General features: G+C 43.6%; 1 protein-coding gene across 1 annotated transcript in view; it reads right to left on the bottom strand.

Moving 5' to 3' along the window:
- ADCY7 (adenylate cyclase 7) overlaps nucleotides 1-21679 on the bottom strand; it is an 87124-nt gene that overhangs the window by 54459 nt on the left and 10986 nt on the right. Inside the window, exons 2-4 of the mRNA XM_072632175.1 lie at nucleotides 6982-7528; nucleotides 3984-4199; nucleotides 2003-2161 (exon numbers count right to left, since the gene is read on the bottom strand). Coding sequence (XP_072488276.1) covers nucleotides 2003-2161; nucleotides 3984-4199; nucleotides 6982-7152 — 546 coding nt within the window. The 5' untranslated portion in view covers nucleotides 7153-7528. The remainder of the gene's footprint in view (nucleotides 1-2002; nucleotides 2162-3983; nucleotides 4200-6981; nucleotides 7529-21679) is intronic.

Genomic DNA, 21679 nt, shown 5'->3' with positions numbered 1-21679 from the left:
AAAGCAGTCTCTCGGTCCAAGCTCCAGGAAGGAAAAACATTTCTCTTGATCTTGAGTTTTCTTTAATTTACAAATGACTAAAAAGCAGCCTGGGAGAGACGTCTCAGCTGTAAGATATGATTATCTGCTTTATCCTAGGGCTGTGTGTGTGTTTTTTAAGGGTTTTGAGATCAAGGACAGGCTCCTACAAGACAATCATCTTCTACTTACTTGTCGATGGCTATCACAGACAGTCTCTTACAAGGTACCACAAAAAGAGATAATAGAGTATGTATTCATGCATATGTGTGCATACATACACACTCTCAGACAGGAGTCAGAGGCATATGGAAAAAACCTAGACTAGAAATGAGAGAACAGGAACTGGGGTCCCCATTCTAACACTTACTTACTTGGGGAAAGTCACTTCTCTATGTGACAAAGAATTATGGGGAGTCTTCTTTACAAGTCCAATCTGTAGCACAACACCTTGTGTATGCAGTAGGCACTGTATCAATGTGTGTTATAATAAATGACAGCTAACCCCATTTACCTTACAGTCGTGAAGATACAATGAAATGATAATTAAGAAAGTCCTTTGGAAATGTATCAGCTAGAATAATTATTTCCAGGTTTTTTATGAACATAGCCTGACATAGCACATACCCAGGGAACAGAGAACATGATAATCCCCTTTATTCCATCCTCACTGCTGTTGGAATGGGATGGGGGAAAGGAGAATCTTGTGATAAAGGAGCTGACTTCCCCTGTAATCTTGCCAAGTTAGAATTTCCCTCTACCACACAATTCTTTGGGGGAAGGAAATAAGATCACTGCAGGTTATCTCCCTCAACAGACATACAACACATCCAGAAAACAGCTAAGAGTGATTAGGCCCAACCATCTTCCTTCCAATGACCACCTTTTCACCACCACTTCTCCCCCACTCCCCAACCAGTGCTGAGGAAGGGGTAGATATGTGGGTGACAAAGCCACATGTGCTGAAAGCTAGAAGGAAGTCTATGCCTCAAACCCCCAGGGGAAGCCATGCCTAACTGAGCCACAAAGCCATGCCTAATTTTTTAAAAGTCCCCTTGCCCCTTCTCTGTAATCTTAGCCACACTAAGGACTTTTCTAAGATAGGTATTAAAAGAACAATGGCTCAGTCTTTACATGTAAGCCCTACCTTCCCACTCAATGCACTTCCATGCCCTTCTCAGACCCCAGAAACATGCAAACACAAGTCATGTTAATGAATTTTGACCAGAGGGAGAAGCTAGGGTGGATTCTCTCCCCTAGGAGCACCAGACAAATGTCTCCCCTAGATGAGGTTCTCCATCTGGTGTGCTCCACATCAATGCTGGCTGCTTATCACCCTGAAGATGACTCCACTGTAAAGCCAACTCAATAGCTGTTGAGTCCCTGCTGGAAGTGCCATATCCTCAGAAGCCCCTGCCACATCACTCCCTTACCATCCTACTTCACCTCTGCTCTGGCTACCTCATCCCAACATGGGGACCCTCCTTCAAACCTCCCACCCTTGCTTTCTAACTCCTTTTTATGCGTGTTCTTCTGCCATTAGAAGGTAAATTCCTTGAGAATGTTTTCTTGTTTCTGTATTTCCAACCATTATCACGATTCCTGGAACATAGTAAGTGCTTAATAAATATTCTCTCTACCTGTCTAGAGGCCAGACCTCCCCATAATATGCAGAGACTCAGATCAGACCGCTGCTGCTCCAAGCGATAAGTGAAAATCTGAAAATGACCATGAGAACAACCCTCGGACCAAGGTTACAATTCCCTCTTGTTAGCAGTTTTTTTAGGGTTATTTCCCCCAGACCTACTTCACTGAAGCCTGCTAGACCATCAAGCACTTTGTGCTGGTGTCTTCTGGGCTTTGAGCTTCTCAAAGCCAGGAACAGGAGCTTATTCACACCCGGATCTCCCCTGGCACCAAGCAGAGAGCTCTGCTCACTCTAAGCACTGGATATTTGTATGCTATATTGAGGGCTGATTCTTACCTGCAGCACCACTGGCAAGCCTGACGTGAACACTTTAGTACGGATACCTAGTACTAGCAGATGAGACAGTGTGGACAGGACATTCACCACAATGGCCTCCTTCATCTCAAAAGGCAGCATGGTATACACAGTAAAGATGATGAACAGAAAGAAAGGTACCTGAAGAAAGAAAACATAATGAATACCAGCAACTTCAAATCTGGAAAAGGGGAGGAGGGAAGGAGGCTCCCTAGACCAGGTAAGACTGCAGACAGCTGGGTGTTGGAATAAATCAAGATCATTACATCCAGGGGCCAATTATCCAGTATGTCTATTATGGACCTTAGGGTTGGGACATCAGAGAACACCTAAACTGAACATCTAAACTTATTTTTATAGAGAAAGACACCAAGTTCTATAGTGTTTAAGGTGACTTGTCCAAGGTCACGCAGGTACTAAGGGTCAGAGTCAGGATTTAAGTCTGGCTTCTTTCCACCAAGTCAATTATGTCCATTATGGACAAGCATTCCCCTCCTCCCCTTTGCTATGGAACTGCCCATTACTGTCATTGCAGAGAGCGGGCAAACCAACAAAAAATGATACCAAGCCTTTGGACCTGAAATCAAGCCAGTTTGGCTCTTCACTCATCATTCTAGGAAAAAGCATGGATGAGAGAGGGGAGATCCTGGGGACAAGAGGGTAAAGTTATTAACCGAATTTGAGACACTATCCAAGATCTATCTGTCCCTTGGGAGCACAGAGTCAGCTGATTGGGGAATAAACATTACGCTCTAGAGCAGAAGGGTAAAAATCTTCCAGCTCCCCAACCAGCCTCCAAATATGGTCACTCAGACCCCAAGATGTCTTCATTGTAACATACTTCCCTTATCAAATGAGCTGTGACCAAGGACAGAGTTTATAAGAGCATAGAGGCAAAAGAAAAAATCTAAAATTTATTGGGGGTTTTTTCACTCAAGGGAAAGTCAAGTTTATTCATCATTTCCCACACATTAAAATGCAGTTGGAGGCCAAGATCTGGGCCTGCCAAGTTTCACCCATAGTGAAGTTTCAAACCCCTAATAAACCCATGGGAGACAGTATAGCTGACACACTAACACCCTGGGCTATAACAGAGAGTTGTTAAAATAGCCTCCTTCTCGACAAGACAGCTTCCAGCCTAGTCAGTTCCCCTGGGAAAGGATAATTAACACTCTGAAGGAAGCTGGGCTAGGGCTTGTTCACCTGGCCCAATGACAGGGCACAAGGCAACAGTCACACCCTCTGGTGTACAGTTTGCATGGGGTGGTGAAAACATTGTAGGATTTGGCTTCCAAAGTCTTGGGTTTGAATCCTGTCTTTGCCACTTATTACCTGTGTGAGCATGGACAAATCAATTGATCTCAGCCTGTTTTCCCATCTGTAAAATGAGGGAGGTAGACCAAATGACCTCTAAAGTACCTTCTAGATTCAGCAACCAAGTGTGAATCCTGAGCAATTACCCTTCAAATCCACCCCCAGGCTGAGTGCCTTCCTGCAACCAGTCCTAACTGATGCCATAAGAAGGGGGTCTCATTTTAGTATAGTATTAGCCTCAGTCAACCTGAATGAGAAAACAAATCTATCCCTTCACCTTGTACACCTCACCAAAAAGAACCAAACTACAATTTGCAGATTGTCTCTCTTACTGAGGGTTTTTTATAGGCCCCGGGTCTCTCAAGGAATAAATCAATAAAGTATAAGTTAGTAAAGTCCCATAACTATAGAATGTCTGACTTGAAAGGGGTCTCAGAGGTCATCTGGCCCAATGCCCTCATTTTACAGACGGGAAGCAAAAGGTACAAAAAAGGAGGCTGGCTTACACAAGGTCCTTTGGGGAATTAGTGGCAGAGCCAGGGGTGGAACTCAATATCCTATTTCCCAGGCTAAATCAGTCCAAAGCACTGTCTTGATCTCTCCATTAGGCAGCGACTTGGGACCCAGAGACCTTGGGCCCCATAGTTACCTGCTCCCACATATAGGGTTCACCATCCTTCCAGGTGAAGATTAAGACGAAACCCAGAGTCAAGAAGCAAATCCAGATGATCACAGCAAAGAATTTGAGCCATTTCTGAAAGAGGCACTCCACGTACACCAGCGCATAAATGATCGCAAATACGATAAGAATCATGAACGTAGTCACCAGGAAGGGTATGTATCCAGGGTAGTGCTTGGAATCAGCCTAATAGAAATTACAGTAAGAATTCATGTCTCACGATTGTCTTCTCTCTAGGTCTACCTCCTCCATGAAGTCCTCTTGTGTTAGCCCAGACCATTAACACTATGGATGATCTTCCCAACTCCTTCAACTTTTATAGGCTAAATTTCTCCTGGTGTGTGCGGTAAGGGGCAGGGGGACAGAGAGGGAGGTGTTAGGGGAAAGGGAGGTCTACACTATGAAATAATCAGCTGCTTCAAGAGGATGGACCATGTTTCCATTCAAGAAGAGGAAACCTGTGAAAATGATACTTCATTTCTCAGCCTCAGTTTCCCTCCTTATCTCCAAAGCCCATAGAAATTACTACAGGTATCTCTGTTGAGGGGTAAGTATGAATACTTCACCTTTAATCAAATGGACTTGACACTTTGGTCCTCACAACAATATCTGGGATTAGTAGGATGAGATGGCTTAACCAGGGGTGAGGAACCCATAGCCCCAAGCCCACAGGTGGCCCTGTAGGTCCTCAAGTGCAGCTCTTTGAGTGAATCCAAACTTCTCTTCTAAATTCCTTCTAAGGCGTCACATGTCTTATTAATACTGGGGAGTTTACTCTGCAAGGCCCAAGGCCTGTCTAGAGTGGAGATTGATGTGATTTTCACAGCTGGCCCAGCAGAAATAGTAGCAGCCAACAACTCCTCCCAACCCTAGGAATAATCTGCAGGGACCCCAGTGAGGCCTTGAGGGCCATCCCAGCCTCCCTGCCTCAGAGGTGGGGAGGGGGTCCACTTCTAGTCTGGTGATTGATTTGTACCAAACGAAAGGGGTGATTTTCACTCGACCATCTCATCCTACTAATCCCAGATAGTGTTGTGAGGACCAAGTGAAAAGAGACTGGGAGGCAGGGGCTCTCTCAAAAAGAAGCTGTCTTAGTGTACATCACTTAGAGCCCAGGCTGCCCAGGCAAGGCTTATACTTCCTCCTGTAACAATCACCAGCATTCAGCCCTCCCTCACTCAAAAGCAAAGTCAAGTGCAAGTCATGTTATTATTTCTCTTATGGCATGGTCTTCTTCAGCAACGAAGGACGAATACACACACCAGCACTACTACCCTTCTGTGGAGGCTCTTTCTTCTAAGACTCTGTTATCTCTTTGGAGGGCACCTCCAAGTGACCCTCCAGATACCACTTCCAGCTCTATTCCTTACTAGATATATGACCTTGGTCAAGTCACTCAAACCCTTCGGGCCTCAGTTTCCTTGTTCAGAAAATGGGGATGTTATTAGTTGAACTATCAAAGTCATAGGGATCATGGTGAGGATCATCAGATAACTGCTTTATATGACTTATTGCTTTAATTATTATTAACGCACAGCACAAGGAGACATGGATATATGGGTTGCAACCTATTGCATTGTTAGAAGTGTATACATCAGGGCAGCTAGATGACGCAGTAGAAAGAGCACCAGCCCTGGGTTCAGGAGGACCTGAGTTCAAATATGGCCTTAGGCATTTGATACTTACCTGGGCAAGTCACTTAACCCTGACTGCCTCCAAAAAAAAAAAGAAGTGTGTACATCAACGAAATTACAGCCAATGAAGTATTATTATGTATTACTGCTGTTTTCACTGACTGAGGTGACTCTTCACTCCCAGTTCCAACCAGAATGCTACATACTAGACAAGATCTGTTAAGAAATGCAACCCAACCTCATTTCCCTCTAAAGGTAAGAAGAAGCAAACAATGCATACAAGTGGAGGAAGGGAGATGGAAATTCCTAACATTTATAATTCATAAATTCATGCATTTATAATTCATAATGTAAGGTTTGGAATGGGCGGGGTCTTTAGAGGTGTTACCTAATCCACACCCCTCCCCTAATTTTATGGAAAAGGAAATTGAGGATCAGATAGCTTAAGTGACTTGCCCAGGGAAACAGAAAGTAGACAGTCTGGGATCTGAACCCAGATGCTCTGATCCATCTCACTGCACACAAAGCTCTTCTCACCATAAAGTGAATTTCTCAAAAACCAAAAAACAAGTCAGTGACAGAGTGAGGACCAAAACCTACTCATCCTGACTCCCAGGCTGCTGCTTTCTCCTTAACAAACACAAGAGAAGAGACAATGGTGAGGAAAGAAAGCTGCTCCCACTAAACCAGAACCTCCCAGTCATATGCTACTTTTGAATTTTTCAAAGCTCCCCCACTGATTAACTCATTTGGCCCAAACAAACAGTCAGGATAGGAATTCTTATCCTGGGATTCCAGATTTAGAAATGGAAGGAACCTCAGAGATCATCTAATTCAACCCTCTTGTCATTTTATAGGTGAAACTGAGGTCAATGGAGTAACCAGGGTCATACAGGTATGAGTGACAGAACTAGGATGTCAACTCAGATCTGTTCTCTGGCTCCAAACCCAACCCTATGTCCCCTAGGTAACTTAATGCAGTAGACTGAGCAAGCACGGAGCCTGGAGTAGGGAAGACATCAGTTCAAATCTAGCCTCAGATGCTGGGTATGTGATCCTGGGCCAGTCAATTAGCTTTTGTCTGCATCAATGAATTCAACAGTAGAATAAAGATAACAATTGTACCTACCTCCCAGGGTATACAATAGGAGCTTAATAAATACTTGTTCCCTTCTACCCCCTTCCCTTCCTCATTTCATAGGGGAAGGAACTGAGGCCAAGACACAGGATGGGATCAGCTCACTAAGCTAGTTTGGGAGTGGATCCAGAACTAGAGCAGAAGACCCCTAATTCCTCCTCAGTGTCTCTCCTGCCACCCTAGCCAATCCACTCACCCCAAGGATGAAGGCAAGGATGATGAGTATGACTGACAAAATGATGGCGATAGAGAGGAAGATGAGCAGGAGAGGGTAGTACTGGCTCATGCGATGGAACTGCTCATAGCGGGAATCTGTGCTCTTCCATTCCTCATCCTCATTGAGGAAGTATTTCCCCTTGGTGGGCATCCTTTCCTGGTCAGGTGTCTGCTTCTTCCACTGTTCAAAAGGTGGGTTCCAAGAAGAAAAGAGAAGGCCTGGTGCCCCAAGCACATCTGTCAGTCTCCACTTACACCACAAATTGCCTGCAGCAGTTCTTGGGGACTAAGGCCAAGTAGGTTGAGGGGGAAGAGAGGGATGTCTTAAGTCTGATGCTTATTTGGGTTTGGAGGGAAGGGCTGGGGAGAGATCCACATCTCCAACCACTCTATGTGTCAACATAGACCTCACTCTCTGCTATGAAATGGCACATCTTTAATTCGTCTCAGGTACTTCTAATCATCTCTCCTGTAGGTTCCTGCTGATCCAAGTGAAGTTGCAGATGTCCCCTGACAGTTGTTAACAACTGTAAAGGCAAAAAAAGCTTTAATTAATACGAGAGAGGAGGAGAGGCCGAGTCTTCCCATACCCCTTCTTAATTCTGAGGTCAGACACAGGATTTGGGCATCTGCAGAAGTGAAGTCACAGTTCTTGAGTACCCAAAAACCATGGAATACATGTAGGTGTATTCGGAGATGCAGACTGCCATGGTATTAAACTCAATTTGAAATGCTCTGGGCCACATAACGACTTAGAAAAACCTCACATTAACATTATCTATGTTATATTGTATTTTTATTTATCTAGTTAATTCATTTTAATCTAGTTCCCAGCCAGTTTTGTGGGCACCTGTGGCCCATAAGTTGGACATTAGCTATAAAGTCCAGCCTTCTTGGACAAAGTAGGAAACTAAACTCTAAAAAAAGAGAAGTGACTTACCTAAGGTCAGAGGCAGGATCAAAACCAGGGTGTTGTAACTGCTAGGGCACTGTTCTGACCACACCAAGAGCTACTGTTCTCTCCTCCCCATGGTCACACCACCTCACCTTCTTAGAAACTGACTGAAGATGGCCATGGCCATCACACCCCTGCGTCTGGCTGTGGCACTGTAACTGAACTCACAGGCAAGGCGTTATTTCTTGGTTTTCTTAAACCTACTCATCCTTAATTATTCTTCCATTGTAGTCTTCTCGGACTAATTTCACCCACCTTGAACTAGAATTCTTTCCTAAACTCCCTCAGCTCTCTCAGTCCATACGCACAGCTTAGTATCTAGTTACATACTGTTCTGTGTCTACGTTTTATATCTATGTGGTAGGTGAAAGAGGAAGTGACTCAGGAAACAAATGTCTGAGATTCCAAGCATATCAATTTATTAAGCAATGAATGCCAAGTGCTCAGCAAACCAGGACCAGACCTCCTCAGCTTAGGCCTGGACCTCAATGAATATGGAGGAGGTAGGCTTTTATACATTGAAACAATCAAATATGCCCAATTAATTAAAAGAAAATAATACAATATCAGGTAATCTGATTTCTAATAAGGTGAAAGATTAGGGACTTTCCAAGTTGGAAGGGGATGGGGGGGAGAGTGAACAGGTACAATTCCCTGAAACCAGAAAAGGAGGTGTCCCTATGCCCCAAGTGCCTGTAAACAATCAAAGGAACGTGGGAACAACTGACTGATTAGCATGGGTCAGTTTGCAGATAAGACATATGGGTTGCTTAAGATGTGTAATTGTGAGAAAACTCTTTGCATCAGTCTTTGCATCTGAATGGATTTCTGGTCAGAATAAGTTAGATCCTTAGCTAAGCTATGGGGCTCTAAGCAGCGGGCAAAGATGATGTAGCTTCCCAGCCATACAAGGTTAGCTTCAAATAATGCAACAAGGTTTTCTCACAATTCCCATCATTGAGTGAACTTTTCTTACAAGACAGAAATTGAACTAGACCCATAATTGAATAGAGAAGGAACTAAGCTAGCTCCAGAATTGAGCCACAAGATGGAGTCAGTGCAGTTTCTCAATTTCCCACAATCAACCATTTGCATAGCTAATCCCCTCAATTCCCTCACTTTTTCTCTTTTCATTATTATTCTGTCACATCTAGGCATCTTTTTCTCTCCAATTCAACTGTTAACTCCTTAAAGGCAGGAGCCATGGTCTTTATGTGCCACACACCATCACAGATCAGGCCAGGAAGGCACCTCTGGGGCTCTAGACTCCAACACCTTCATTAACCAGATGAGGAGACTAAAGCCAAGGAGGGCGATTTGCCCATGGTCATAGAGGTAGTCATGCAAAAGACTAGATTTGAATCCAGGTCCTCTTACTCCAGAGCCAATGTTCTTTTCACTGACTCTGGCACAGAGGCAGACTGGGTAGAAAGTAGTTCAAGGGGTCATTATTGATTTGTCTAACTGGTTCACTTCAGGGAACTCCCAAGTCCAACATCTTTTCAATCAGTTCCATTGCTATAATGTTGTTACTCTAAAAGGTAGGTCATTCTAAGACAATTCTTAAAGTGACTTAGACACCTATCACTCTGTCACACTAAGAAGCCCAATAGAGGCAAATCTGAATGAAGAGGTCAACTTCCATTCACTTGAGGTTGTCTTTACTGGGCACACAGCTGCGCTCAGGCCAAGGAAAGATACAAGTACAAGAAGCCACATCTGCTTTCAAGGTCTACCTGGCTCACAGTCTTCCTCCCTTCCATAGCTCCTGCCCTCACACTAACAAGACAAGAGTCATTTCTTTCCCAGACCCTTCAATCCATGCCTCTTAGGAACTTCCCCCTTCTGTCACCATTTCTTGAAATCACCCAGATTCAAAATTTGAATGTCATCTTCAACTCCCCAACTCTCTCCCCAACTCTTATATATTATTCATTTATCTCCAAAGTCTTGTCTTTTCTATCTCCACAACATTTTTTTTTTATCTGTTCCTTTCTCTCTTCTCACGTAGCCAACACCCTGGCTTTAGAGCCTCATAACTTCTGATTGACGTACCTATGATCTTCTGGTACACTGAAAAGAACACAGAATCTGATAGCAGAGGACTTAAATTCAAATGTTGTCTTTTACACTTTACTACTACCTATGTGATTTTGGGCAAGTCATTTAACTTCAATGGGTCTCGTCAGTGGTTCAGTCCTTTTTCAGTTGTGTCTAACTCTCTGTGACCCAACTTGGGTTTTTTTTTGGCAAAGATACTAGAGTGGTTTGCCATTTCCTTCTCCTGCTCATTTTACAGATGAGGAAACTGAGGTCAATAAGGTTAAGGGACTTGCCCAGGGTCACATAATTAGTAAGTGTCTGAGCTCAGATTAGAACTCAGGAAGATGAGTTTTCCTGACTAAGCCAGGCACTCTATCCACTGTATCACCTAGCTCCTCTTTGGGTCTCACCACCTCTGAACTAACTATGATAACCTCCTACATGGTCTCCCTTCCTCAAGTAATTCCCCTCTCTAATCCACACCCCATACAACTTTCCTAAAAAGTAGATCTGACCAGGTCATTTTCCTGCTATAAACTACAATGCTCTCTACTGCCTTTAGAAACAAATATAAACTTGTCTACCTTTTAAAACCCTTCCCACCATACCCTACTATCCTTCAATCCTCTAGTATACATTCACATTCAAGTCCAGCCACATCAGCCTTCTTCCTGTTCTTCACACACAACACACACAACACCACACACACACACACACACACACACACACACACGCCTGGAATACAGTCCTTCCTCATCTCTACCACTTAGAATCCCGTTTCCTGCACAATTCAGCTCAAATATCATCTTCTACATCAGGGGTTATTAAGCTGGGATCCACAACTCTCTTTAACAATTATTTATAACTATTCAATATTTCTTTTGTAATTCTAGGTGTTTTATTTTATGCATTTAAAAACATTCTTAAGAATCTCTAAGTCTTCCACCAGTCTGACAAAGTGGTTCATAACATAAAAATGGATAAAAACACCTAAGCCTTTTCTGATCTCCCAGTCTGCGAGTGCCTTCCCAAACCTGGAACGAGAAAAACCTGAGTTCAAATACTGCCTCAGACACTTACTAAATCTGGGTAAGTCATTTAACCTCTGTCTGCCTTAGTTTCTTCTTCTGTAAAATGCGGAAAATGGCACCTACCTCTCAGACAAAATGAGTTAACATACATGAAGTGCTTTGCAAATCTCAAAGCACCACATAAAAGCTATTATTTGTCCTGTAGAAACTTACACATGCACATGTGGATTTCCTATAGAAGGTAAGCCCCCTGAGGGCAGGGACTATTTCATTTTTGTCTTTGTATTCCCAGAGTCTAGTAGTGCCTGCATATTGTAGGTGATTAATAAATATTTGTTTATTGTTTGGAGGGAAAAGGAGCTCATAATTTAGAAGTACTGAGTAACAGACATATTATAAGGGGACTATTCATTTTGCAATAGGAGTCACCACAGGGTCATTTCAGATAATAATGATGATGGAACTCGTATTTTCCCTTTCCTCTCTTGACCTCCTGCCATGAATACTCTAAAGGAAAACAAAACCAAGCCTCAAAAAAAAATTATCCTTAGTTAACAGAGGGGGAAACTGAGACTGGGTGAAGTTAAATGACTTGCCCAGGGTCACACAGTCACCCTCCAGACCTAATACTCCTGTCCACACTAAATTTAACATAGAATGCATTGAGATGTACTAACTATTGTAATGCATGCCTAGAACAGACTAATCACTTAAAGAGATAATAACAGTAAGAAAATATTAGTTGGGGGAAAAAAAGGAACTCTCCATAGACATCTGCTGAAAATCTAACCCAGCAAAGCATGAAACAGAGCTGTCTGATGACCTGGGATAACCGGCTAAGAATCTCAAGAATGTGGGTCATCATGAAAAGACGGTTCTCAGCCTTAGCTCTGTGGTTCTGTTCATTCACTGTGCATGCACAGCTATAATTCTAGAATTTCAGAGCTGGGATGGGGCATCAGAGATCACTGCCACAACATAGCACCTTCCCAGAACTCAGAATTACAGAGTGTTAGAGTTGGACGCAACCTTAGAGATCATGTGATCCAATCCCATCATTTTACAGAAGAACAAACTGAGACCCAGAAAAATTAAGCAATTTAACTCAGGTCACACATGCAAAGTCCTACCTCACAACTGTGTTTCTCTTTCCTCTCGACCTCCTGCCATCATCAATACTCTCAAACAAAACAAAACCAACCTCCCTTTCTTCCTCTTTCCCTTCTTGCCCCACTTCCCCTCTGCCCCACCAAAATGAAATTCCAAAGAGGAAAAAAAACCCCCACAAGATCCCAAGGCATGATATTCATAGTGTTAGCAAAATCTGTCCTTGATCAAACACTCATCCTTCAGCACTAATGAAAAGGGCTTCCATAGCAACCGGGGTAAGGGGAGAAAAACTGCAGTAAGAGATGAGTGACACCATTCACCCAAATGACAGGCACTCTCAAAATGAAGTCTGGGAAAGGCCAGGAGAGAAAGGCAGCTCAGCAGAAAGCCAGGTCCTTCTCCCAGTCTATGGCACTGATTGGAGGGTGCATGGGGGGGGAGGGGAATCAGTGTAAGATTTGATTAAGATTTGATAATGTGAGCATAGCTTCTTCACTCCTCAATTACCATCTCCATGGCTGCCCTTGGCTCTTCTCCCAGGAATAGTCCCCACCACACCCCTACCCTCAGAGAGCTGGCAGCAAAGTCAGGTCAGAAAGTAGAGAACATTTTTATTCCTGAGAAGGGGGATTTATCTACCCTCTCAGTGTAACTGGCTAACAGTGGTGCCACCATCCAGAAACAATCATGAAAATACTTCCTAAGAGCACCAAACATTAGAGCTAGAAGGGGCTTTAGAGGCTATCTGGACCAGCCTCCCACCTCATCAAAGAATTCCCCTGACATCATCTGGTCTCAGCCTAAACTCTTCCAGAGACATGGAGCTGTCTATATCACAGCTCTGGTTGTTAGAAAGTTCTGGTCCAAACTGTAATCTCCTCCATCCCACATACACACCCACTGCTCTTAGCTCTGTCATCCACAGTCACACAAAATGAACTCAATCCTTCCTTCCACATGATAGCACCTCTCATATTTAATGACAGTCATTTCCACCAGCCCCCGAAGTCTTTCTTTCTCCATACTAACCATTCCCAGTTTCCTTCAATGAAACCTCACTATCCCGGCCCCAGTGTCTAATTGGTCAGTGTCTCCAATGGTTAGCTCCCATGGAGTTCATTGGTACAGCACTTTTAACTTCTCAGGGAGTTTTCCCATCTGTGACCTCACTGGAGACTCACAACTACTCTGTGTGAGACAAGTAGTGCAAGGGGGCTAGTAGCCACATTTCAGCCGATGAGGCACAAAGATTAAGTGGTCACAGAATCGTAGACTGTCAGAGTTGGGGCAAAGCTTAGAGATCATTTATTCTACTCCCTCTCATTTTCTGAGGTCCAGAGAAAGATTATGACTTATCCAGGGTGTCAGAGATAGAACCCTGACTAGTACCTGGACCTTTTGACTTGTAGTCTTTAGCTCTCTCTCTATCAGCCTCCTCTCTGAGCATACTACATACAAGCAGATTGCAACACCTGCTCAGAAACTCTAATTTACTTCTGTGGGAACAAGAGCTGACATTCACATTTTGAAAGCATTTACATTCATTATCCCAGATAAGTCTCCGTCATCTCTGGGTTGTATCCTCCCCATTTTACATGCCTACATGAAGAAACTTACCTGTAACCATATACCTAGTAAGTGATGGACATGGAATTCAAACCCAAGTCTCCAATGACTGAGTCAAGCATTCTTTCCATTATGCTCCACAATCATAGTTGGTCCTTATGGAAATCATTCTCTGTAGTTTCTCCAGATGACCAATGCCAGGTTCTGCAGAGAGCTGAGACAGCTAGATTTGAACTAACTACTTCTGGATTCTCAATCAAACCACCCTTTGCCAAAAAAAACCCCAGGGCCCTGTACAAGTCCGCAGTCCTTTGGCCTGAAAGCCACAACTAAGTTGTACAGCTAAGTTGTTGCAAGGCAGAAAACCACAATGCTCCACTAGTCCTCTCCTTCCCCTCCCTGCCTTGCAATAGCTCCCACCTATTCACTATGGAACAAACTACTTCAATTACTCAGTAGGGTTAGAGGGTCCTATCCCAGGAAGGTCACCAGGGAAACCCCAAAGTGACAGTCTTGCTAGGTTTGCAAATGCCACCATCATCCATCATCAGAGAACTTTGTAGAGGGTCCTGAACCACAGAAAATGTAAAATATATAGGTGGACAAAAGAAACAGAACTAGGGTTAGGGAGGAGAATATGGATATAGTAGAAAAAGTTTCAAGTAAATTTATAAGACAATCTCTAGACAAATGTCAAGACATTTGTCCCACCTCCTTCCACCAGTTTAAAGAACTTGGGGAAGCAAAATATAATCACCTGGCAGAAGTCAGCTGGTAAGGAATCAGTTGTATTTCTCTAGAAAGTGAACATGTTTAACTCTGGGTTGGTTGTCATCTCCACTCTACATCTGCTGCCCTGCCTGGTTTCAACTCTATAAAACACAATGCTTTTCCCAAATTAAAGATCATCACCTCTAATCTCATCACCAAGCAGCTACCTCCCTCAGTGTTCTGCCCCTCTGACTAGAAGGCTGGAGAGTAAACTACTAAACTCCCAGTCCCTTCCTTTAGAGAAAGCAGAACTGGACTCGGCTCACTGCACAGCGGAGAGCTGCCCTTCTTGGTTTCTACTCCATGAGCAAGATACCCCCTCGGTATCAATCTCTCTCTGTCTCTGCCTATGTGTCTCACTTTATGTCTCTCTCTCTCTCTCTCTCTCTCTCTCTCTCTCTCTCTCTCTCTCTCTCTCTCTCTCTCTCTCTCTCACACACACACACACACACACACGTACCCCACACTCTTTCCTGCCTCCTTTCGCATCTTGTTCCCCTCCTTCCTCATTATGCTATAGATTTCTTGAGGGTAAGGACTGTCTTTCCTTTCATAAATTGTATCCCCGGTGCTTAACACACAGGGCCTGACACATAGTAAGCCCTTAATAAATGTTTATTGAATTATTAAATTGGCTGAGTGAAGAAACTGACTGAGTGAAATCCAGTCATTTGATACAAGCCATTTTAATCATATACCACCTCGCACTTCTATAGAAGCACAGTACTTAAAACAAACATTTAGGGTTGGGTGTATGCTGTACCAGTTAGGGAGTCCACTGTTAAATTTTCAGGATGTGCATTTACACCTTGGAAAAGGACACCACCACAAATCAGGGTTTGATTTACTGTTCTGTTAATTGTCAAGTTTTAATAAAGTGATAGAGAAAATTTTAATGCAACTTAAACTTAGTGTGTTTTGGGTATATTTTGTCCCCAAGAGAGCCAGTTATTAAACATTTACCAGCACACTCCTACAATACATCCAGTAGACTGGTAGAGGTTATATCAGATTGAATGATATTTTGGGGAAGCAGGAAGAGAGGGAGGGAGAGAAAAAATTTGGAACTTAAAATCTTATAAAAATGAATGTTGAAAACTAAAAAAAATTCTTAAAAAAAGAAACATATCTTAACCAATATATAACAGCTATGACCATCTTTAAATGTCTTCATAGATTAGTAGATTAATAAAAAAAAATAGTGAGCAACAAACAACAGCTACCAAAAAGAATGGTAGAGGCAGCTAGGTGACACAGCGAACAGAGCACTAAGCTTGGAGTCATTTTCAGTCATTTTCAGTCTGACTCTTCATGATCCCATTTTGGGGGGCTTTTCTTGACAAAGATACTGGAGTGGTTTGCCATGTCCTTCTCCAGCCCATTTGACAGATAAAGAAACTGAGGTAAACAGGGTTAAGTAACTTGCCCAGGGTCATTTAACTAATGAGTTTCTGAGGCTGGATTTGAACTCAGGAAGATGACTCTCCCTGATTCCAAGCCCAGTTCTCTATTGACTGTGGCTCCTAGCTTCCCCAAAGTCAGTAAGACCAGAGTTCAAATCAGAAAGCCTACTAGCTCTGTTATCCTAGGCAAGTCACTTAATGTCCATTTGCCTTAATCCACTGGAGAAGGAAATCGTAAACCACTCCAGTATCTTTGCCAAGAAAACCCCATGGACATTAGTGTCATGCTACAGTCCACAGGGTCATGAAGCATCAGATGTGACTGAACAAGAACACAATGGTAAGCTCCTTGAGGGCAGGGAATGTTTAATTTTTGTCTTTACATCCCTGTCACCTAGCATAGTGCCTAGAACACAGCAAGAGTTTAATAAGTGTTTTTTGAACTGAATTTACACATCAACTTTTTAACAGCCACATACATTAGAGATCTTTTTTAAACAAACATTTTAAAGGGTTCCCAGATGTAATTCTCTCACTGGACCTTTTTTAACCAATAAATTCCACTTATTTCCCATCCTCCCCACCCCCCCAAACCTAGGTATCTGTGACCAAACCCTCGTATGTTTGCCTCTGGAGAATGAAGGTTGTGGCCCAAAGCGGGGAGAAGAAAGAGAGTGAGGGCAGCCTGAGCCTCAGCAGCCTGAGAGCTACACAGAGCAGCTGCTTGAGTCCACTTAACATAACAAGCATTCTTGCGTATACCTAGAGTTGAGGGCCTGTGCTACAGAGACCACAAAGATGCACCAAAGCCCATCCCCGCCACCATAGTGGCTCACAGGGTGGGGAAGAAGGGCAATGAGATGACTGTATGGATAACTACCATACTGGTGCTCTTAGTCATTTGAAGAAGGCCAATGACATCATAAATAAGTGATGTCTTATCTTGCTCAAATTGGTCTAGTGAAGCAGTGCTGCACAAAGTCTCTCTTACAGTCACTGAAGTCTGGTGGCAAGACAAAAAAGTCAGGACTGGAGATGGCTCCAGATGCAGTGGATAGCCTTGACATCTTCAGCGTCTGACCCAGCTCTGAGCCCTCCACAGAGTATGCTTCAGCCACCTTCATAGCCATCAGAATAAATTGTTCTTAACCACCCATTCCACCTGTGAATGTCTTCACATGCTTGGGGTAGGATCCCCATAACTCACTGAGAAGTGGTGGTCTGTCCATACCCTCAACCTGGTTTAGCTCATCTGCTAAGACAGTTTACCAGGGTGTGGTTGCTGCAATGGTGGCCTTCCCGGAGTCACAGGTGAGAGCTGAGTGACAGGTGAACACCACAGGTAGATGAGCAGCCCTGAAGTGGGCTCCGCAGCCCTCACACTAGAGGTTCTAGTCCTCTCTGAACACCCCATCCACCTACTAACTACACTACAGATTCAAGAAGAACAAAATATAGCAGAGGAATTGTGTTAAAATAGAAAGAGCACTGGCTCTGAAGTTAGAGAATCTGTGTTCAAATCTCTCCTCTTATACTACTTGTGTCACCTTGGACAAGTCATTTATCCTCCCTGAGTCTCAGTTTCCTTATCTGTAACATGAAAGGGTAGAGAGTAAGTGGAATTTATTGATTAAAGACCACTCAATGGCCCACATATTCTCTTCTGTACCTGAATCTGTGATCTCAGTACAGGATCAGATCAGACAAGGCTTCATGCAGAACCAGGAGAACATTGTACACAGTAACAGCCACAGTGATCAAGGACTGATTTTGAGGGACTTAGCCCTTCACAGCAACGCAAGGACCTAAAGCATTTCTAAAGGACTCATGATGCAAAATTCCATCTACATCCAAAGAAAGAACTACAGAGTCGGAATGCAGAATGAAGCAGATTATTATCTCTTTTGTTATGTTTTGTTTTGTTTTCTCATAGTTCCTGCCTTTCGTTGTAATTCTTCTGTGCATCATGACTAATGTGAAAACGTGTTTAATGGCAGTGTCTATGTAGAGCCCAAGCCATCTTGGAGAGGGACGGGAGGAATGGGGAAAAAATTTAAAACTTATGGAAGTGAATGTTGAAAACTGAAAGCAAATAAATTAATATTTTTTTAAAAAAAAGAAAAGAGGAAGAAGATCACACGTCATACTAATTAGCGAGGTGGGATAGTGAAAACCCTGCACTTCTCTCATGTCACCACTGTACAAGAGCAAAATATGACATTAATTACAATATATTTATGAGATGAAAAAAATTTTCTATTAGTTAAAAAAAAGAAACATACAAGCCATGAAAATGAGGGATACTCTAAGAATATCTAAGATATAAAAAGATAAGAGTGGTCTAGTTTTCTCTAATAATATTAGAAAAGCAAAAGCCCAGAATGAGTTAAGTAGTTCAATAAAAGCTAAAGACAACAAGAAAAAGAAAAAGAACAGGTTTCATGGATACAGTCACATTTAAGCCAGGCCTTAAAGAATAGGTAGAATTTTTCAATTAAGCCCAAGAGTTCAAGAAAATTCTGGGAGGTCTCTTTTTAATTGTTGCAAAATCTTTGGAGCTTAGGTCAAAGCTGACTGCCTCCATGAAGCCTTCTCTGGTCTGATCTCGACCTGGAATCAGAGGTCCTGGGATTACAAATCTACTCCTCCATACCACCTGTGTGGCCATGGACAAGTATGATGCCACGATCCCTCCAGATCTAAGTTTCCTCATCTGTGAAATGAACAGGTTAAACTAGATAGCTTCTCTCAATCTGTGATCTCCTCCAGCATGCATTCTGAATCATATCCTGTCCTGTATTGCTTGTTCTCCAAGAATCCCCTTATGCATTCATCTTGTCTCCCCAACAAAATTATAATCCCTTTAAGGGAAAGGAGTAAGTCTTCATCTTTGGACCAGTGTCTAGCCCTGGGCTGGGCACACAGAAAGCTCTCAAAAATTTGCTGAGCTAAATCGAATTCAACCTGGCCACTCCCTTCACCAACAAAGCTGCTTTCTTAGCAAAGAAGCCACCAGGGAACACTCTTTCCTGGGTTCTGAGCCCTGTCTAGGTGGAGAAGGAAACCATGGCAACGCAGGCACACAAGCCTGGAGGACCCTAACTGTAACTGGCTCTTTTAGAGCTTGTTGGGGAGGAAAAATCAGGTTTCTCTATTCAAAACCCCAGCAAGCTTTTCCACGGTCATATACACCCTGGAGATCATCTTTTTAGTACAGAGAAAAGGGAAGTGGCGTCCTTTGCGTGAGAAAAAGCAAAAGTTCTGGTCACTAGGATACAGTCTCCCAACTGGGAAGGGGTCCCACTGCAGTCAGGCTGGCCGGAAAGAAAGGGCAGCTAGCTCTCAATTATCCTGCTTTATTATCTGCAGTGCTAAGCCCAAACACTGTAAGGTCCAAATGAGACAATGAATAGGAAAGGGCACAAGTTATCTCTGTTTAGGGGGTGGGTGGAGGACAGGAAAGAAAGTGTCTGGATCTCTGATTCCATCTGTACAAAGAACTCCTGGGAAGAAGCTCTCTCCGCTACCAGAGATCAGCGACAATCGTCAAAGAGTTCTTTGGGGCACTGATAAGGTTAAGAGATGTGCCCATGGCCCCATAGCCAGTAGGTGTTAGGGACAATACTTGAACCCCGGACTTTCTGCCTCCAAGGCCAGCCCTCCAGCCCTATATCATGCTGTCTCTCACAATAATAAGGCTATTTGTTTTTAAAGGATTAACCTATCACAGCAGGCGCATAAACTATGAGACCTGGAAGGGAATTATAGAGACAACAGAGTTAAGTCTCATTTTACAAAGGAGGAAACTGAGACAGGAAGTAACTTTCCCAAAATAAAATTAGTCAGTCATAGAAGTTAAAGAGAAATTAGCGGACTGATCTGTGGCAGGCACTGGAAGGGAACAACTTACCCACTGCTCCTTTCGGTTCCCATTTTCATTTGAATCCCACTCTATTTAAATCCTTGTCTTCTCTCCTCTCAATCCTTTACCTCCAGGCCTGGGCCAGGCAGCATGGGAAGCAATCCACTGTGCTAGGGATGAAATGTGAGGAGGAGAATCGCCCTCATAGCTAAGGCCTCTGGGATAATTTCCATGCTCTGCAGCTCTGATGTTATGAACCCAACACAAAGCAAAACGTGATTCCGTGCCAAAGTAGATGGCCCAGAGAGTCGGAGCTTCAGAACCTCAGGGAAGGAGGACAAGGGGAGAATATGGCAGGAGCACTTGGACCAAAACAAGAGAACCACCGAGTTGTAAAATGAAAAAAAAACAAAAGATTTTAAAGAAAGTGTTTTGCCCCATTTGGGACCTGGCTCCTACTTCCAAAAGGGGATTATAGGATCATAGAGAGAGGAGGGACCATCCATTCTGGCCCCTCATTTTACAGATCAGATGAAATTATCCATCCAAAATTGTAATGATAGTAAATGGCGAGGGCAGGATTCAATCCCAGGTCTTGTGTACCTAAAACCAACACCCTTCCCAAAGGACAGGAGACCAGACAATGAGTTAATTTATGGTCATACAGGACCAATGCCAAGAAAGTCAGTAAGTCTAAACTTGGGTCACCATTTCAAGCCATGTACCCACATATCCAATCTCATAGACCTAAATTCCTCCAAGCTCTGACTCAGTGCACTAGCCAAGAAGATTGAGAATAGGTCTCACAGGCACAGGCGAGCTTTCCCTCTGGCTTTCTTTTTAACTCTTTAGTTGTATCATCTCCACTATCTCTACGTTTGTTCACTCAAGGGTGGACTCTGAAATGTTTTCTTCCCCCTACCTCAGAGAAAGCAGCAGGATATCAGCCTGTGAAAGGTCACTGACAGACCTTTCAGTCAGTGGAAATACGTCCGTCCATGTCTCATGTACCAGGGGCTGGCATATGGTTCACAGCTCCAAAAGTCCAGCCCTAATCCAACTCCCTGGTACTTTACCCTCGTCTATTCAAATGAGGCCCAGTGAGTGGCGACTTTGTAGGTGAAGGGCCAGACCTGGGGTAGGCAGAAGAGAAATTGTTCCCTCTAACTGACCGCACATCCCTTAACACATGGCACACTGGCCCCTTCAGAAGTGCAACGCTTGCCTGAGGAATGTATGTGTCATTAAGGATCAGCCAAATTGTATGCGTGGAGGCAAAAGGGTGGGAGGGTAGAGGAAATCTTCCCCTGGATATATTTTTCTCTAGAGAAAAGGAATAACAAAAGCCTGTGTTCCTGGATACTGCACCCCATGCCTGGCTTCCTGGAGACTGAATCTACAGAGCTTGGGAGAAGGGGGCAAAACTGGGAAAATGGGGTGAAGTTCCAGGGGAGTAGATTTAGACTGGATTTATGGAGGAAGGGAGGGAGGGAGAACTTTCTAGAAGCATCCAAAAGTTCTATCCAAAAGCAGAGGAAGGCTGGCCCCTTGTCAGGTCTGGTAAAGGGGGTGAGTCTCACGTGTGTATGGGTTAGGCTCCATGGCCCCTGGGATCCCTTGTAAACTCTGAGACAATGATGCTATGTGGAAGATAAAAAGCAACATGTAATTCAGTGCCAAAGTGGGTGACCCAGAGCAGGGGCGAGGAACCCACAGCCTCGAGGCCACATGTGGCCTGCTAGGTCCTCAAGGGCAGCCCTTTGACTGGATCCAAAAGGATTTGTTCTGTAAAACTTGGATCCAGTCAAAGGGCTACCCTTGAGGACCTACAGGGCCACATGTGGCCTCGAGGCCACAGGTTCCCTACCCCTTTCCCAGACAGCAAGAGCTTCAGGACATTGGAAAAGGGAAGATAATGGGAGAGAAGAGCTACAGGA

Source organism: Notamacropus eugenii, chromosome 1 (genome assembly GCF_028372415.1).
Source record: "Notamacropus eugenii isolate mMacEug1 chromosome 1, mMacEug1.pri_v2, whole genome shotgun sequence".
NCBI lineage: Eukaryota > Metazoa > Chordata > Mammalia > Diprotodontia > Macropodidae > Notamacropus > Notamacropus eugenii.
Note: the sequence above shows the minus strand (reverse complement) of the source record. Positions and strands in the feature narration are given on the sequence as shown.